Raw genomic sequence first — 19808 nt, forward strand, 5'->3', positions numbered from 1 at the left:
TGAGTTTCTTAATCCTGAGTTCTAGTTTGATTGCACTGTGGTCTGAGGGACAGTTTGTTATAATTTATGTTCTTTTACATTTGCTGAGGAGTGCTTTACTTCCAACTATGTGGTCAATTTTGGAATAAGTGCGATGTGGTGCTGAGAAGAATATACATTCTGTTGATTTGGGGTGGAGAGTTCTGTAGATGTCTATTAAGTCTGCTTGGTGCAGAGCTGAGTTCAATTCCTGGATATCCTTGTTAATCTTCTGTCTTGTTGATCTGTCTAATGTTGACAGTGGGCTGTTAAAGTTTCCCATTATTATTGTGTGGGAGTCTAAGTCCCTTTGTAGGTCTCTAAGGACTTGCTTTATGAATCTGGGTGCTCCTATATGGGGTGCATATATATTTAGGATAGTTAGCTCTGCTTGTTGAATTGATCCCTTTACCATTATGTAATGGCCTTCTTTGTCTCTTTTGATCTTTGTTGGTTTAAAGTCTGTTTTATCAGAGACTAGGATTGCAACCCCTGCCTTTTTTTGTTTTCCATTTGCTTGGTAGATCTTCCTCCATCCCTTTATTTTGAGCCTATGTGTGTCTCTGCACGTGAGATGGGTCTCCTGAATACAGCACACTGATGGGTCTTGACTCTTTATCCAATTTGCCAGTCTGTGTCATTTAATTGGAGCATTTAGCCCATTTCCATTTAGTTAATATTGTTATGTGTAAACTTGATCCTGTCATTATGATGTTTGCTGGTTATTTTGCTCATTAGTTGATGCAGTTTCTTGCTAGCATTAATGGTCTCTACAATTTGGCATGTTTTTGCAGTGGCTGGTACCGGTTGTTCCTTTCCATGTTTAGTGCTTCCTTCAGGAGCTCTTTTAGGGCATGGCTGGTGGTGACAAAATCTCTCAGCATTTGCTTGTCTGTAAAGGATTTTTTTTCTCCTTCACTATGAAGCTTAGTTTGGCTGGATATGAAATTCTGGGTTGAAAATTCTTTTCTTTAAGAATGTTGAATATTGGCCCTCACTCTCTTCTGGCTTGTAGAGTTTCTGTAGAGACCCGCTGTTAGTCTGATGGGCTTCCCTTTGTGGGTAACCCAACCTTTCTCTCTGGCTGCCCTTAACACTTTTTCCTTCATTTCAACTTTGGTGAATCTGACAATTATGTGTCTTGGAGTTGCTCTTCTTGAGGAGTACCTTTGTGGCATTCTCTGTATTTCCTGAATTTGAATGTTGGCCTGCCTTGCTAGGTTGGTGAAGTTCTCCTGCAGAGTGTTTTCCAACTTGGTTCCATTCTCCCCGTCACTTTCAGGTATACCAATCAGACATAGATTTGGTCTTTTCACATAGTCCCATTTTTCTTGGAGGCTTTGCTCGTTTCTTTTTACTCTTCTCTAAACTTCTCTTCTTGCTTCATTTCATTCATTTGATCTTCAATCACTGGTACCCTTTCTTCCAGTTGACTGAATAGGCTACTGAAGCTTGTGCATGTGTCACGTAGTTTGTGTGCCATGGTTTCAGCTCCATCAGGTCATTTAAGGACTTCTCTACACTGGTTATTCTAGTTAGCCATTCGTCTAATCTTTTTTCAAGGTTTTTAGCTTCTTTGCGATGGGTTCGAACTTCCTCCTTTAGCTCGGAGAAGTTTGATCATCTGAAGCCTTCTTCTCTCAACTCATCAAAGTCATTATCCATCCAGCTTTGTTCCATTGGTGGCAAGGAGCTGCGTTCCTTTGGAGGGGGAGAGGTGCTCTGATTTTTAGAATTTTCAGCTTTTCTGCTCTGTTTTTTCCCCGTCTTTGTGGTTTTATCTGCCCTTGGTCTTTGATGATGGTGACATACAGATGGGGTTTTGGTGTGGATGTCCTGTTAGTTCTCCTTCTAACAGTCAGGACCCTCAGCTGCAGGTCTGTTGGAGTTTGCTGGAGGTCCACTCCAGACCCTGTTTGCGGGGATATCAGCAGCGGAGGCTGCAGAACAGTGAGTATTGCTGAACACCAAATGTTGCTGCCTGACTGTTCCTCTGGAAGCTTCGTCTCAGAGGGGTACCCGGCCGTGTGAGGTGTCAGTGTGCCCCTACTGGGGGTTGTCTCCCAGTTAGGCTACTCAGGGGTCAGGGACCCACTTGAGGAGGCAGTCTGTCTGTTCTCAGATCTCAAACTCTGTGCTGGGAGAACCACTACTGTCTTCCAATCTGTCAGACAGGGACATTTAAGTCTGCAGAGGTTTCTGCTGCCTTTTGTTTGGCTATGCCCTGCCCCCAGAGGTGGAGTCTACAGACGCAGGCAGGCCTCCTTGAGCTGCAGTGGGCTCCACCCAGTTTGAGCTTCCAGGCTGCTTTGTTTACCTACTCAAGCCTCAGCAATGGCGGATGCCCCTCCCCCAGCCTCGCTGCCACCTTGCAGTTCAATCTCAAGACTGCTGTGCTAGCAATGAGCGAGGCTCCGTGGGCGTGGCACCCTCTGAGCCAGGCGCGGGATCTAATCCCCTGGTGTGCCGTTTGCTAAGACCTCTGGAAAAAGTGCAGTATTAGGGTGGGAGTGACCCGATTTTCCAGGTGCTGTCTGTCACACCTTCCGTTGGTTAGGAAAGGGAATTCCCTGACCCCTTGTGCTTCCCGGGTGAGATGATGCCTCGCCCTGCTTCGGCTCGCGCTCGGTGGGCTGCACCCACTGTTCTGCACCCACTGTCCGACAGGCCCCAGTGAGATGAACCCGGTACCTCAGTTGGAAATGCAGAAATCACTTGTCTTCTGTGTTGCTCATGGTGGGAGCTGTAGACTGGAGTTGTTCCTGTTCGGCCATCTTGGAACCCTCCCCCCTGCCTTTTGGTTTCTAATTCTTGGATAACCCTCAGACACATGCATTTTACTAGAGAATATGGGAAGCAGAGGAGGAGGAAAGAGAAATGCATTAAAACACCAGACAGTAGTGTGGTACCACAGTGTCAATACTACTACACTGACTGGTCACTGGTAGAGAAAGCTAGGAGATAAGATGGGGATCAAGTTTGGAGGAAGAAGAGATGATGAGTTCACTTCTGCACATGTTGAATGGGAGATACCTATAGATTTTTCTCACTTAATGAATCAGTATTTTAGTATCTAAAAAATGTTAGAAGGCCCCAGGGATTAAGTAGATAGCTAAGATATACAGATAGATATAAAATATACAATGATACACAAAGTTAGACAGATTCAGTCTAGATTTGGAAGATCAGGCAATATACAGAAAAAACCTGAATGAGACCACTCCGATTGTATAGCGTAAGAAAAGAAGTGGACTGGCTGAGCCCAGTGTCTCACACCTGTAATCCCAGCATTTTGGGAGGCCGAAGCGGGAAGACTGCTTGAGGCCAGGAGTTTGAGATCAGCCTGGGCAACATGGCGAGACCCTGTCTCTACAAAAAAAATTTTAAAATTAGCCGTGCTTGGTGGTGCACACCTGTAGTCTCAGCTACTGCAGAGGCTAAGGTTGGAGGATCACCTGAGTCCAGGAGTTTGAAGCTGCAGTGAGCTGATCATGCCACTGCACACCAGCCTGGATGACAGAGTGTGACCCTGTTTCTGAAAAATAAAAAAAATTAAAAAAAAAAGAAAGAAAAGAAGTGGACTGAGGCCTCTCAAGAATACATTTAAGAGATAAAGGTAGAGTAAGAGCAGCTAATAAAACAAAACCAGAAATGTAGAAAGGAAACCAAGAAAGACTGGTGCTACTTGTGGTGAATTTCAAAGAGGAGAAACAACTGACACCAACCCTCACACAATTAAGATGGGGCTTGAGAAACATCTATTAAATGTTTCAACCAGGAAGTCACTAGTGACCTTATTAGGAAAATTGCTAGAGAGTGAAGATGGAGAAAAACGTGACAACAAGAATAGGATACTTTTAAATTAGCTTAAGTATAAAGTGAAGCAGAACTACATGGCGAGAGTGAAACGTAAGATCCTATATCATGAGAACATATAAAATGAAAGGGAACTGAAAAAAGGAGTCATTGGAGATGACAGGAAAAATGGAAGATACAAGAAAAACAATGCTTGTAATATTTTCTCCAAATTAACATCTGTACCTCAACATTTTCTGCATTTGCTTTAACCCGCAGGTATGATTACTCTTTGTTTCAGGTCGAGGGCTGAGACAGAAGAGGTATATTCTCCACTAGAAAACCTTTCCTGATTCCACTGAACTCCAACTTGGCTAGTGCTTTCTTCCCCAACTTTCTCTCTGTGTTCATGAGAGTGCATGAGTATACCTGAGCACATATACAGACGCACACAGCTTCAATCCTGTACTGATGTCTCCACTGTGGAAAAATGTCAGGAAGGTCCAAGAGTACAAGAAGGTCCCCAACTAGAAATCACAGCATAAGGATTCCTATTATCTTATTTTCTCATTTTGAATGGAAAATAATCACAATTTTCTTTTCCAGAAGATACAAATTATGAAATTTAGTTTGAGAAAAACATATTTCAATGAGAAAAAGAAAGCAATCATAAAATTGGTAAATTTTAAAATGAGAGTTCAGCAGGTATAACTGGATATCTCTAGGTTAAGACTTCAGAATACAGATCTGTCAGTAACTAGGTCTTAGGACTATGAGCCAGGTCGTTTCTACCTTTCTGGATCTTGGTTTTCTCGATAGTAAAATAAGTTAATTAGAAGACATCACTACAGCTGGGTGCGATCGCTCATGCCTATAATCCCAGCAATTTGGGAGGCTGAGGTGGGCAGACAACTTGAGGTCAGGAATTCAAGACTAGCCTGGCCAATATGGTGAAACCCCATCTCGACTAAAAATACAAAAATTAGCTGGACGTGGTGGTGCATGCCTGTAATCCCAGCTACTTGGGAGGCTGAGGCAGGAGAATCACTTGAACCTAGGAGGCGGAGGTTGCAGTGAGCTGAGACTGTGCCACTGCACTCTAGCCTGGACAACAGAGCGAGACTCTGTCGCAAAAAAAAAAAAAAAAAAAAAAGAAGGTATCACAATGCTCCCATCCAGCCTTAAGGAGAACATGATTCTAGTCCTATGCATGCTATTTCTAGGTAAAGAGAACAAGGCTCAAAGAAGAAAATTCAATTACTTGAAAAATAAGGACTGTAGAGTCATTGTAGAATTGAGGATTGCCAATTATCAGTCTAATGTTCTTCACACTATAAAAAGGACACATTCTTCTGAATTGTGAAGGTATTATTTTTGAAAAAATTCCCTATTCCTTCTCTCCTCGAATTATATTTGCAAGTATGGGCACAGCCAAGGCTATGGTAAAACACAGAGCACCACGCTGGGTGTGATGGCTCATGCCTATAATCCCAGCACTTTGGGAGACTGAGATGGGCGGATCACTTGAGGCCAGGAGTTCAAGACCAGCCTAGCCAACATGGCGAAACCCTATCTCTACTAAAAATATAAAAATTAGCTGGGCATGGTGGTGCGTGCCTGTAATCCCAGCTACTCAGGAGGCTGAAGCAGGAGAATCACTTGAACTTGGAAGGCAGAGGCTGCAGCGAGCAGAGATCGCACCTCTGCGCTCCGGCCTGGGAAACAGAGCGAGGCTGTCTCAAAAAACAAACAAAACAAAACAAACAATGACAGCAACAACACAAAAATGTAAAGCACATACAGAATGTCTTTCTCCTAATATCTAGCTTAGAGCCTCTCTGAGAAGAGTCATGCTTACTATGGTCCTAAGTTGTTTATCAAAGAAACAGGACAAAATATTCTGGGATGCAGTGGCCACTAACTCTACTGTGCTTAGGGATATTCTGCCTTCACCACAAGGTACACAATAGGTCCCCATTCTCTGCAATTCTAGGGTGTCCCACAATATTCTAAAGAGTTAAACTCTTCTCTGGGAAACTAAGGTTGATGTTCTATAGTAGCTAAATGGGCATGTATCAACTGCCTTTGTCCCTTCTTTGTCTTCTAGTCACTGGGACTGTAAACACTTCAAGGTGACACTGTAATCACTCTCAGAAATAGCTATCTTGAAATTTAGTGTGAGTAATTTCATCAAACACAAAATCTGGGGGGTTGGGGAGGACCAGAAAGCACCAAATCTTCATCATTTGATTACTCTCTACATAGAATCAAATTGATTCATTTTAATGTATGCTAGGTATGTATCATGTATTTTCCTTATGTTTGATTTACATACCTATTTAAAAGAACAACTTATTTGGGTCTTCTTTTCATTCAAACACCTAACAAAGCATTATTCATATTTTGTTAAAAATAATCTTATAATGTTACTGGTTAAATACTTCTTGAATTTATAAGCACTATAAGATATGTAATAAAGAGATAAATTCTTAATTAGATGAGATGCGAAATACAGAACTGTCTCAGCACGAAGCTCAATTGCCACAGTGAATCAACTCATTTCATTCAGGTAAACAACAATACCAATATACATTGAGACTACTTTAGAATTCACACTAAAATATCTCCTCACTATATAAGGACTTTGATCAATTTCCTTAATGTATTAAACATCATTACAAACTATTATATTCTTTAAAAACATTACTAAAACAGCTAAAAAATATTGTTTTACTATATGGTCCTACTCTAAGAAAACAATAGTCTATGAAAAACCTTGAGGGCAAAAGGCTAATCTAATATGAAAATACATTCCAGGTAATAGGGTAACAACTATCTTTAGTCATTTTTTTCAGCTTACCAATCTTGAAGTAATTTATTTAAAAGATACAAACATTTAAAAAATACCTTGAATTTCACATAAATTACTGATTAAGGAAGAGTAACAACTAGAAACAAAAAACACACAGTAACATAACTCACCTAAATAGGGAATGCAAGGTGTCATCTTTAAGCTACTTATATAGTCTCTGAGTCTTTTGTAGTTATCTTCTTTACTCATTACATATTCTAATTTTTCAAAGGTAGTTTTGTCTTTTCGACTTAATAACTAAAAAACAAACAGAAAAACCTAAGTTATTTACAAATCTCATTTTATTGTAGCAAAGACCTGAACTGAAGTTGTATTTACTGTGAATATGGATTTTAATTTCAAAGTTATATCTTCTTTAATTATATCTTGGTAGTATATAAATAAGACAAAATCAGATTTGTCTATTAATAATCCAAATTCATTATTTATAAGATCTCCTTTGTATGTTCATAAAATTAACTAATAAATTATAATACTTTTGTGTTTACTATTTTAAATTAATCAATTTTTATTAATCACCTTCCTAATTTTAGAAAATTATGCATTCATATTTAGCTCAAATGTCCAAGTATTTTAACGAACTGTCCCTTGCCACCTCAAAGATAAACATCATTCTTGCATAATCATTAAGAAATAAACACCAAAGTTTGCGATTAACACTTTTTCTTGAGAAATCTAGTCATGGCTAGTCCTAATAACTGTAAAATCCTGTAATTCCTACATTTTTGGATTTCTGATATTTTCTTCTCTTTGATCAGTGCTATATCACATACAATATAACTAAAAGATACTGTTGTAAGACACTTTAGAGGCAGATTTGTAGTAAGTGCCCTTTGAGATCAATGTAAATAATCAAGGGGAGTTAAAAAAAAAAAAAAAAAAAGCAAAGTCAGCCACCCACAATGGTGTTCACCAAAAGGTTCAGGAAATAGTTTTTCAAATCATTCCAAAGACTGGAAAATTTTTTTTTTTTATTTAGACATATGAAGTTTCTATTTCATTACTACATAAGATTTCACTTTATTTCATATTAAAATGTTGGTGGTGTTCTACAGCATGCAAAACATTTCCACCTATGTAAGTCTCACCTAATTTTCCTATGAGATTAACAAAAAAGTATGAGTATTAATTTAGAGATGAGGAGACTGAGATCACAAAGTTAGCAAGCAGCGGAATATAATACTCTCTGTTACCCACTCACTCACAAAGATGTATGTCCTTGTTTTTCAGGATCTCATAGTCTAGTTCTGGAGATAAGAGTATTCTGACACCTAATCCACTACTCTTTCTAGTATTATAAGTAGTACAGTTGGGATCTATTGTTCAGAGGCTCAAAGATGCAGATTATCTTCAGATAATCTCTATTAGAAAAATGTCTCGACAGTATCGCTCCCTCTTTAAAATACAATGTTAAAGGGTCCTTTGCTTTAATGTTTTAGATGGATATTCCATGGTCTAAAACAGTGGTTTTACAATTTTCTCTTACTCCACTTTCAAGATACTTGATTAGTAATCTCAAGATTAGAAGTGCAAATGTTTGCTTGCTGCCTGTATATCTATCTCTTTCCCACTTAAGTATCTGGATATGCAAAATATAGTTATGTGACATAGGAATAATGATAAACCTGCTCTTTTTTTCCCCCTAAGTCAATCATTCAAAAACTTTGGTACAATATCAGGAGAAACAAATTACTTAGAACTCGTAACTAATCTTGCCACAGCTGAAACACAGAACTGCTGTAACAAACTATATGGTCTAATACATAAAAAATAACATGATTTTGTAATTTTCATAATAAATCAATAATCAGATAAATAGAATTCAATCTGAGTTGTGGTAGGAGAGACTTGTTTCCAGAAGACTAGAGGAAGAATATGAATGTAAAGAACTAATTAGATGTTAATATAGGTATTTCCTAAATGATAGCTCAGAAGCTCTATTAACTGAGAAGCCTTTTCTTTCTTCTTTTCAAATCTTCTTTTGATAATGTTATAAAGTCACTTTACTGTATTTTCCCCTCCAAAAGCCGCTGGTGTTGGGGGGGGGGGGAACAAAATACTTCACAGTGTTCTACCTCCACATGTCCTTGGCACCAAGAGCATGACAAATGGGGGCAAGGCTCTTCACACTTTCATTGGTATTAATGAAGGAGGAGACCCACAGAATTCTAGATGTTCGTGACCAGGTATCTGACACCACCTTACCACCACAATCTGTTTTGGGGGAAAACCTAGATGAATGCCTGCTCATGTCAGTCACCCCAGGAAATACAAACTCCCAGATTATTCCTTATCACCTTGATTTGTATCTTCACACAATACGTATGAATGTGTGCAACTGCATAAATGAATACTTTATCTTAGACCTGGGGTGCAGGTTAATTATAATCTTTTGTTTGTGACACTCAATTATCATTAGAGCCTGGTATGGCTTTGTTAAACAGATTTAAACTTTCTAACAAATACACGACTCACCTTCCACCCAATTGCCTTGAATGCCTTTAAGAGGTAACCAGTAACCACTACTCTGAATGTTCTGTTTATCATTCCCCTCAAATTTTATTTCATTTTTGGCAAATTTTATTTCATTTTAACTTTTATTTCATTTTTAGTCTTTGGCAATTACTTTGTTCATATAACATTGTGATATTAAAGCTTCATCCATGAAACTGTGGGAAGCTATAGTTCATTCATTTTCACTGCTTCTATGTGCATCCTCTCCTCTACAAAATACCTTTATAATGTTAATTTTTCTATTTTTTTCTTTTTTCGTTGTTAAGAGTTCTGGATGCAAATTCTTGTGTTGGACACATTCTAGTTGGACAACTGTTGCACATATCTTCCCCCCACTGCATCCTCTTTTCCATTTTAAGGTATCTTTTGATGAACAGAAATTCTTAACATGACAAAATTTATTATCTTTTTTTTCATTGTTGGAGCTTTCTGTATCTTATCTAAAAAATCCTTACTTATCCCAAGCCAGAAATCTATTCATGCCAAACCAGAGCGATATTCACATGTATTTTTCCTTCTAAAAAACTGAAGTTTTTCATTTCACATTTAAGCCCTTGAGTCATCTCACAAGGATTTTTGTAAATGGTGCAAGGGGCCTGATTTCAGTTTTTCCCCCAAACTGGTGACCTATTTTGCAGCTCCAATTAATAAACAGCCCCTCATTTCTTTACCAACTTACAATGCCATCTCTGTCATACACGTATCAGAATCCTGTAAAAACAAGGAGGTGTTTCTGGGTTCTTCATTCTGTTTCATTGGTAGATATGTCTAAAACTGCAGGAATCATACACTGTCCAAAGAATATAGTATATCCTGACATTTGTTAGGGCAAGTGCTTATGTCCCCAGTTCCCATTGTCTTCTTCAGCTATTCCTGAACCTTTAAATTTCCATATAAATTTTACAATCAATCTTCCACCAGCAGTACTGGGGTATAATTGACAAATTTAAATTGCATATACTTGAGGTATACATGTTTTAATACACATATATATAAAATGAACTTATTATCAAGCTATCAAGCTAATTAACATATCCATCATCTCACAAAGTTAGTTACTTCTTATGTATTTGTATGGTAAGAACATTTAAGATTCACTCTCTTAGGCTGGACACGGTGGCTCAAGCTTGTAATCCTAGCACTTTGGGAGGCCAAGGCAGGCAGATCACTTGAGGTCAGGAGTTCGAGACCAGCCTGGCCAACAAGGCAAAATGCCATCTCTACTAAAAATACAAAAATTAGCTGGGCAAGATGGTGGGCGCCTGTAATCCCAGCTACTCAGGAGGCTGAGGCAGGACAATCACTTGAGCCTGGGAAGTGGAGATTGCAGTGAGCCAAAATTGCGCCACTGCGCTACAGCCTGGGTGATAGAGTGAGACTCCATCTCAAAAAAAAATAAATAAATAAATAATAAATAAAATTAAAAAAAGATCCACTCTCTTAGAAAAGTTCAAGTATACAATATAGTCTTATTAACTACAGTCAACTATAGTCCTCATGCTGTATGTTAGATCTCTAGAACTTACTCTCTCTCCATTAGTGGTCCCTAACCTTTTTGGCACCAGTGACCAGTTTTGTGGAAGACAATTTTTCCATGAACATGAATGGGGAAAGGTTTTGGGATGAAACTGTTCCACCTCAGATCATCAGGCATTAGATTCTCGTAAGAAGCACACAACCTAGATCCTTTACATGCGCAGTTCACAATAGGGTTCACGTACCTATGAGAATCTAACGCTGCCACTGATCTGACAGGAGATGGACCTCATGCAGTAATGCTCACTTGCCTGCTGCCCACCTCCTGCTGTGGCCTGGTTCCTAACAGGCCACGGACCAGTACTGGTCAGCAGCCTGGGGTTTGGGGACCCCTGTTCTACATAACTGAAACTTTGTACCTACTGACCCAACATTTCCCCTGCCCCTCAGCAACCATCCTTCTACTTTTTGCTTCTATGAGTTCAGCCTGGTAAGATTTCACAGATAAGTGAAATTGTACAGTAGCATTTGTCTTTCTATATCTAGCTTATTTCACTGAGGATAATGATCTCTAAATTCATCCATGCTGTTGTAAATGTAAGGCTGAATAGTATTCCATTGTGTATATAAACCACATTTTCTTTATCCATTCATCTGCTGATGGACATTTAGATTGGTTCCATATCCTGGCTATTGTGAATAATGCTGCAATGAACATAGGAGTGCAGGTATCTCTTTGACGTATCAATTTCAATTTCTCTGGACACATACTCAGAAATGGGACTGCTGGATCATATAATTGTTCTATTATTATTTTTGGGGGAATCTCCATACTATTTTCCATGACTGTACCAATTTACATTCCCACCAACACTGTACAACAGTTCCCTTTTCTCCACATCTTTACCAATGCTTGTTATCTTTTGACTTTTTGATAATAGCTATTCTAACAGGTGTGAGATGATATATTATGCGGTTTTGATTTGCATTGCCCTGATGATTACCGATGTTGAGCACCTTTTGATATACCTGTGGGACATGTGTATGTTTTCTTTTGAGAAGTGTCTATTCAGATCCTTTGCCCATTTTTTAATTGGGTTGTTTTCTTGTTATCACATTGTCTGAGTTCCTTATACAGTCATGTGCTGCAAAATGACATGTCAGTCAAGAACAAACTGCATATACAACAGTGGTCCCATAATATTATAATATTGTATTTTTTACTGTGCTGTTTCCATGTTTAAATATACAAATACCACCGTGTTATAACTGCCTACTCAGTATAGTAACATGGTGTATAGGTTTGTAGTCTAGAAGCAATAGGCTGTACCATATAGTCTAGGTGTATTGTAGGCTATGCCATCTAGGTTTGTGTGATTACACTCTATGATGTCTGAACAACAAAATCACCAAACAACACATTTTTTCAGAAGGTATCCTCATTGTTAAGCCATATATGACTGTATTTTGGATATTAACCCCTTATCAGATGTATTATTTGCAAATATCTTCTCCCATTCCATAGACTGTCCCCTTTGCTGTACAAGCTTTTTAGTTTGATGCAATCCCATTTTGTATATTTTTGCTTTCGTTGCCTGTACTTTTGGGGTCATAGCCAAAAAATTATTGTCCAGATCCAATGTCAAGAAGCTTTTCCCCTGTGTTTTCTTCTAGTAGTTTTACAGTTTCAGGTCTCATGTTTAAGTACTAAGTATATTTTGAGTTCATTTTTGCAGATGGTATGAGATAAGGGTCCAGTTTCATTCTTTTGCATGCGGACATCCAGTTTTTCCGACACAATTTATTGAAGAAACTACCATTTCCCCATTGTGTGTTCTTGTTATCTTCGTTGAAGATCAATTGACTGTAAATGTGTGTATTTATTTCTGGGCTCTTTATTTTGCTCCATTGGTCTACATGTCTATTTTATGCTAACCATAATATTTTGATTACTATAGCTTCACAGTGTATTTTAAAATCAGAGAGTATGATGTCTCTAGCTTTGTTGTTGCTCAAGATTGCTTTGGCTGTTCTGAGATTTTTGTGATTCCATGTGAATTTTAGAATTGTTTTTTCTATTTCTGTGATAAATGTCATTGAAATTTCGATAGTGACTGCACTGAATCTGTAGATTGCTTTGGGCTGTATGGACATTTTAACAATATGAATTCTTCCAATGCACAAACACAGGATATCCTTCCATTTATTTGTATCTTGTTCAATTTCTTTCATTAATGTTTTACAGTTTTCTGTGTATAGATTTTTCACCTCCTTGGTTAAACTTAATTTTTCAGATAGTTCGTTATTAATGTATAGAAATGCAACTGATTTCTGTATGATGATTTTGTATCTTGGAATGTTACTAAATTCATTTATTTAGTAACATTCAGTTTATTTTACAGTTTCAGAAACCTGTTAGAACTCTAAATAGTTCTACTCATGAACATGGGCTATTGCTCCCTCTATTTAGTTCTTTTTTAATGACTTCCTGTAAAGTTTTATGACTTTCTGCATATAGGTCTTACACATTTTATTCCACTTATTGTTTGATATTTTGTTTCTTTTGTTGATATTGTAAATGATGTCCTTTTAAATAATACTTGTTGTTTCAAATATAGCCGATTTTGCATTGTTCATATATTCAACCACTTTAAGTAAACCTATTTTTTAAAAACTGTGGTAAAATATATATGTAACATACAATTAACCATTTTCAGGTGGACATTTCAAGGATATCACCAACATCCATATCCAAAACTTTTTCATCTTCTCAAAATGAAACTCCATATCCATTGAATAATAACTCCCAAATCCCATTTCTCCCCATCCCTGGCAACCATCAATCTAGATTCTGTTTGTATGAATTTGATTACTCTAGGTACCTCATATAAGTGGAATTATAGGAATTATACAGTATTTGTTCTTTTGTATCTGGCTTATTTCACTTAGCATAATGTCTGAAGGTTTATTCATGGTGCAGCATGTATCAGGATTTCATTGCTTTTAAAGGGAGATGAATATTCCATTGTATGTATATACTGCATTTTGTCCATTCATCCACTGTTAGATGTTTGGGTTGTTTCTACCTTTTGACTATGTGAATAATGCTGTTATGAACATTAAAACATAAACAATAGCAACTGTATGTTGAATACAACAGTGAAATTGTGCATCCTTTTCCTTGATGTTAAAGAAAATGCTCCTAATATTTTCCCTATATAGAATGTTGTTGTCTTTTTGGTAGATTCTCTTTATCGGTTAAAACAAAGCAAAACAAAACCATCCTAAACCTTTCCAACTGTATCCTCTTGAATTCATGGTCCATCCTCTGCAAAATCCCTATCCTTAACATTTTCTCTAAGCAGTCCCCTTCTTTTCTTATAAACCTTGTAACATATGCCTGGAGGTAGGTTAGGTGTAATCTTTGCTCCTTACTCTTCACAATTTCTTCCAGCTCATTATCTCACCCTGCTCCCTAAAATCCTCCAGCTTCTATTAAGTTGAAGGCACTAGGATAAGTGCTGTCAGAATTTTGTGTGATGGTGAAAATCTATGCCTGTGCTGTCTAATATGATAGCCACTAGTCACATGTGACTACTGAGCACTTGCAATGTGGCTAGTAGGATCAAGGAACTAAATATTTTATTTTATTTTATTTTAATGATTTAAATTTAATAGCCACATGTAGCTAATGGCTACCATATTAAACAAGAGAATCCTAGATTACAACACTTACGTTACTGTCATTTATAGATCTACAAGTCATTTTTCCCCTATATCTTGAAGATTTTGGTAGTTGGAGAAAAAAAATCCATGAACCAAAATTATTCTTACCATAAATCTTGGTGATTGCCATTTCATGGAAATAATACTCCCAGTACTCTGGTTTCTTAGTTTCTGGACTTCTGCTCCAATGATCTTATCTTCTACCACCCTCAGCCTGCACTCCCTTTCTCATTCTGAATCCAGTGATTATTTGACTCCACTGTAGCTTCCAAACCAGTGACCAGCCTACCTTTTCACTGTTCATTATCTCCCTCCTTTTACTTGGTTTAGTTTCCTCATCTGTCAATAAAACAACTCTCATATTTTCCGTCTTTCACCTCTTGTGCTACCCTTAACCCCTCTGGTACAAAAGCCTTGAAAAATCCCAGCTCTGGTTAAACACAACTCTTGGCACTATTGAAAGCTTATGCTGAATATCTGAACCTGGCTGGAGAATACATAACTCTGCTGACTGGTTTTACTTTAAATTCATGATAAAAAAAAGTCTTAAGCAGATGGATCCTACCTAAGGTCTATCAAACCTATTACGTTTTCTTAGTTAACGCACTCTCACACTCTCCAGATGACTTTTATATCCTCTCTTCTTTCTTCAAATCTCCAATATCACCTTAACTAAGGACCTTGCTTTTTTATGTCTGAGGAAACAAAACAATCAGAAGAACTAAGAATCCCACCATGAAATCTACCAACTTACCTGCATCTGTAACTAAATGTGTTCCCTTCCCTGCTGTTAAAATGGATAAACTATTTTTTTTTTTTTTTGAGACAGAGTCTTGCTCTGTCGCACAGGCTGGAGTGCAGTGGTGCGATCTCAGCTCACTGCAAGCTCTGCCTCCTGGGTTCACGCCATTCTCCTGCCTCAGACTCCCAAGTAGCTGGGACTACAGGCACCCATCACCACACCTGGCTAATTTTTTTTGTATTTTTAGTAGAGACGGGGTTTCACCGTTTTAGCCAGGATGGTCTGGATCTCCCGACCTCATGATCCGCCCGACTTGGCCTCCCAAAGTGCTGGGATTACAGGCATGAGCCACCACCGCACCTGGCCTAAAATGGATAAACTCTTACTGATACACTAGAGTACTAGATCTAATTCTCTTTCATCTCATCAAGTATATCACTGGTGTAATCCCTCATTCTCTTGTCATTTTTTTAGTTCTACTAGATTATTGCCACCAACATAAAACATATTGCCATTGATGCCATTTCCAAAAACAAAACAAAACACAATGAGTCTTTGGTCTCACATTCCCTTCCAGGTACCATATTTCTCTGCAAACCACACTGCAGTCCTTTACAGTAAAATTCCTAAAAGCATTCTCTATACTTGCTGTCCCACTTCTTCATCACCATTCTCTCAACTCCAGTCAGTTTTTCACCCCACTTCTCTACTGAAATCACTCTTCCTGAGGTCACCAATCCTTTCCAACTGTCAGGTCATCTCAAACTTTGCACCTTATTCAAATTATTAGTAGCATTTGACAAAGGTGATCAATTTTTATTGAAACATTTTCTTTGCCTGACTGTGAAAAATGTGTCCTACCCCCAATTTCCTTTGTTGATTTCTCCTCATTTTTCCGATCTCTACTTGGGAATCCCGGAGGTTCCCAGGGCCTTTCATCTATGCTCCCTCCTTAGGTAATCCCATCTAGCTTCAAATAGTTTACACTGATGATTATAACAATCTCTCTCTAGCCCCAACCAGTCCCTTAAACTTGTACATCTAAGTCTGACCTTACATTTCACATGGATGTTTACTACCCAACTCAAACACAGTATGTGTAAAATAGAACCCCAGCCCACAATGGTCCTTCTCTATACCTCTCTGAATATGAGTAAACAGCACCTCCATTATCTGATTCATGCCACCTCTTTGAAATCATCTCCTACCACCGGGTACCTTCCTAGCTTATTCTACTGTCAACACTGACCACTCTGCCATCTGAATGTATCTGAGCCTTTTTACTTGTTATTACCTCTACTTGGAATGCTCTTCTCCCAGATATCCAAATAAATGGTTCCCTCAATTCCTCCAGGTCTCTACTGAACTGTCATTTATCAACGATTCTCTTACCATGTTACACAACACAGTACTGTCCTGCCTTCCTACTTTTCTTCAGAGCATTTATTGTTGTCATTTACTTATTTGTAATTTATTTTTCCCCAGCAGACTGTTAGCTGTATGAAAATGGAACTTTGTCTAGATCATTCACTATTATATGTCAAGCAATTACAGAGTGCATAGGACAGTATGAAATATTTTAAAATACAAACCATCAAGTTTTATTCAGATAAATAATGAAGATGTTACCAAATAAAAATTATTATTTTCCACGCAAATACATAAGGGAGGCAATGAAAATAAAAATTAATTTCAGCAAAATCTACCTCATTACTAAACCAAATCATAAATAAAAGTATAGGACTGGGCGTAATGGCTCATGCCTATAATCCCAGCACTTTGAGGGCTAAGGCGGGAGGATCACTTGAGGTCAGGCGTTCAAAAACAGCCTGGACAACACAGTGAGACCCCATCATTATAAAAACTTTTTAAAAAATTAGTTGGGCATGGTGGCATGTGCCTGTAGTCCAGTTACTTGGGAGGCTGAAGCTGGAGGATCCTCTGAGCCCAGGAGTTGGGGGCTGCAGTAAGCTATGATCATGCTACACTCCAGCCTGGGTGCAAAAAATAAAAATAGAATTTTTTTTTCACAGAGTATAATTCTTTTCCCTAAAACTTTAAAGATATAATTCATAACTATATATTTATAATCATTTCCATTCCTCCATGAAATTCAAATTTTAAGAAAAGACAATAAGGCCATAATTATTAAAAAGAACTTTTAAAGAAAACCCTTTATATCCAGGTGTTTCTATAAAAAAGAAAAAAGAAACATAAAAAGGATCATAAGCTTTTCCATACTAATGTTTTTCCAATATAGAAATCTACACTGGTTTTCACGGGAAACATCTGTCTCTTCGGATACTATAAAAAGCAAAAGCAGCACTTTGTTAATTAAAAACAGTAATATTTTAGTAATAAAAAAAGTTTTAAAAAGTCAGTCATGATTTTAGCACAGAACCTTAAAAACACATTGATCCTTTGTACAAAATGTAATAGACTCTAAACAAAATCATTGCTCTTTAACATTAAATAATAGTATTGAATATAAATTTAATTGAATATAAAATTTTACTTATATAAAATATAAATGAAAAATAACTGAAAAGATTGAATATTATGTTACTCAAATATGAAAATACACAAATTTGCAGAGGTCAAAATTCATACTCTGATCTTGTATAAGTAATAGAACCAAATATGATTAACATAATATCAGCATGTGCAGCAACAGCAAATAATTCCATGTTAATCATCAAGTTTTCCATTATTCCTAAGAAAAAAAGATTTACTCACTAAAAAATAATGGAAATTGAAATCAGTAAAATTTTTTTTTGAAACCTATGATTTAGATATGCCTCAAACTTTCCAAAAGCATAATCTTTACGATTAAATGCAATTTTTTTGTATTCATACCTTCCCATCAGTTGACTATTAAACACTATGTTGTCAAAGACACTGAAAGTGTTTCAACAAAAATGATTCTCTAAGCAGCAAAAACTAAGCACCAAGCTTTATCCAAAAATTACCTTATACCCAGTGCACTGCTTAAGGAGAAAAAATGTAGGAATCAAAGAATAGAGTACAAAGCAATTTAAAAATCCTTATTATCATTATATTAACTTTAATAAGAATTACAAAGGAAATGAATATATCTTTCCTTTCCACAGGAAGTCTAACCTTTCATTAACTGAAGAATATTACTCACCGCCCATGTTTTAGTCAACCTGAAAATTGGGGCACTCTGTAGGCCAGAAACCACTGCCATAAGTGCATGAAGGTTATTCAGCTCATACAGTTTCTGAAGATTTAAAAAAAAATGGGGGAGAGGGATGAAAAAGAAACAACATGAATACAAGAAAATTTAGACTAACAAGTACAATCTTGGCAACTGGTGGTGTTCCAGCATATATTACCTTCATTGCTGAGAACTGTCTTTAGAGTACCCACTGTGTTTACACTAAGTTGTTTTGGTGCACAACAGAACTTACATGTTCTACCCTGGCATTGTCCCCAAACTCTGGGAATAAATCTACCTCTAGCGGAGTAATATATTAAGAAAACCAAGGTTATGTCTGATTATCAAGTTCACATGGTATGATCATGAAAGCTGGTTTCTAGTAAACAGTCTCCCTTATACTGAACTATTACTAAGCCTCTGCTTTATGTTTCAGTTTCAATAAAGGGTCAACATCCAGGATTCTGATTTGGTTTCCCATCCAGTACTCCCATTATTCCAGGGCAAGGGTGAAACCTGCCTTTCACAGTATACAGTCCTCCTCAATTTTCTGCTTCCTCCTACCCAAATCCCCAGATTCTTTTCCCCTCATTCGTGCTGAGACATTGATTTTACAGTCTGCATGCATAAAACTCCTACCTAACACTAGTTTCCAGCACTTTCCCATGAGATCTGCATAACATTTATTGCTAATTTCCCAGATTTTTAAATACTACCTGATGCTTACATCCTGCAAGTCCTGTCTAAAAACCAGTCATTTTACAACTGTCCTAATCCTACAACCAGGTAAGCCCCAGGTCTAGAAAATGGTGTGGATAGAGTATTTAATTGAAAGCCCAAAGAAAACAAATAAAAACAAAATAATAACACAAAACATAATATAAACCTTCATACAAGGTTATATAATCTAACTGGGAAACCATTCAACGAATGTATTTTAAGCATTTATTATACTAGGCACCATATTAGACTGCATATACAAAAATGAAAAAGACCTATCAAGAAGCTTCAGTCTAGTGAGACAGACATGAAAACAAATACAAATCCAATTTGCATATTTCTAGAATAAAAGTATATATAGGGTTATATAAATAAAAGTATATATAGGGTTCTACAGAATAATCAGCCCTTAACTTTGTCTGAGAGATTCAGACTTCCAGAAATGACACTTGAGAGTGAGGGGCTATGAGAAAGAGGGAATACAATTTACAAAAAGCATAAAGGCGGTCGGGCGCGGTGGCTCACGCCTGTAATCCCAGCACTTTGGGAGGCCGAGGCGGGAGGATCACGAGGTCAGGAGATCGAGACCATCCTGGTTAACAGGGTGAAATCCCGTCTCTACTAAAAAAAAAAAAAATACAAAAAATTAGCCAGGCGCAGTGGCGGGCACCTGTAGTCCCAGCTACTCGGGGGGCTGAGGCAGAAGAATGGCGTGAACCCGGGAGGCGGAGCTTGCAGTGAGCCGAGATTGCGCCACTGCACTCCAG

General features: G+C 37.6%; 1 protein-coding gene across 5 annotated transcripts in view; it reads right to left on the reverse strand.

The window, feature by feature from the left end:
- Positions 1 to 19808, reverse strand: part of RALGPS2 (Ral GEF with PH domain and SH3 binding motif 2) — a 224168-nt gene that overhangs the window by 102136 nt on the left and 102224 nt on the right. For all 5 annotated transcript variants that reach the window (XR_009214375.1, XM_032160889.2, XM_058441904.1 and 2 more), the window contains 2 exons: positions 18292 to 18384; positions 6796 to 6922 (listed from right to left, as the gene is read on the reverse strand). Coding sequence is in view for 4 of the 5 variants with exons in the window: in XM_032160889.2 (XP_032016780.1) it covers positions 6796 to 6922; positions 18292 to 18384 (220 nt within the window). In the remaining variant the exon portion in view is untranslated. The remainder of the gene's footprint in view (positions 1 to 6795; positions 6923 to 18291; positions 18385 to 19808) is intronic.

This window comes from Hylobates moloch, unplaced genomic scaffold, assembly GCF_009828535.3.
Source record: "Hylobates moloch isolate HMO894 unplaced genomic scaffold, HMol_V3 SCAFFOLD_8, whole genome shotgun sequence".
Classification (NCBI taxonomy): domain Eukaryota; kingdom Metazoa; phylum Chordata; class Mammalia; order Primates; family Hylobatidae; genus Hylobates; species Hylobates moloch.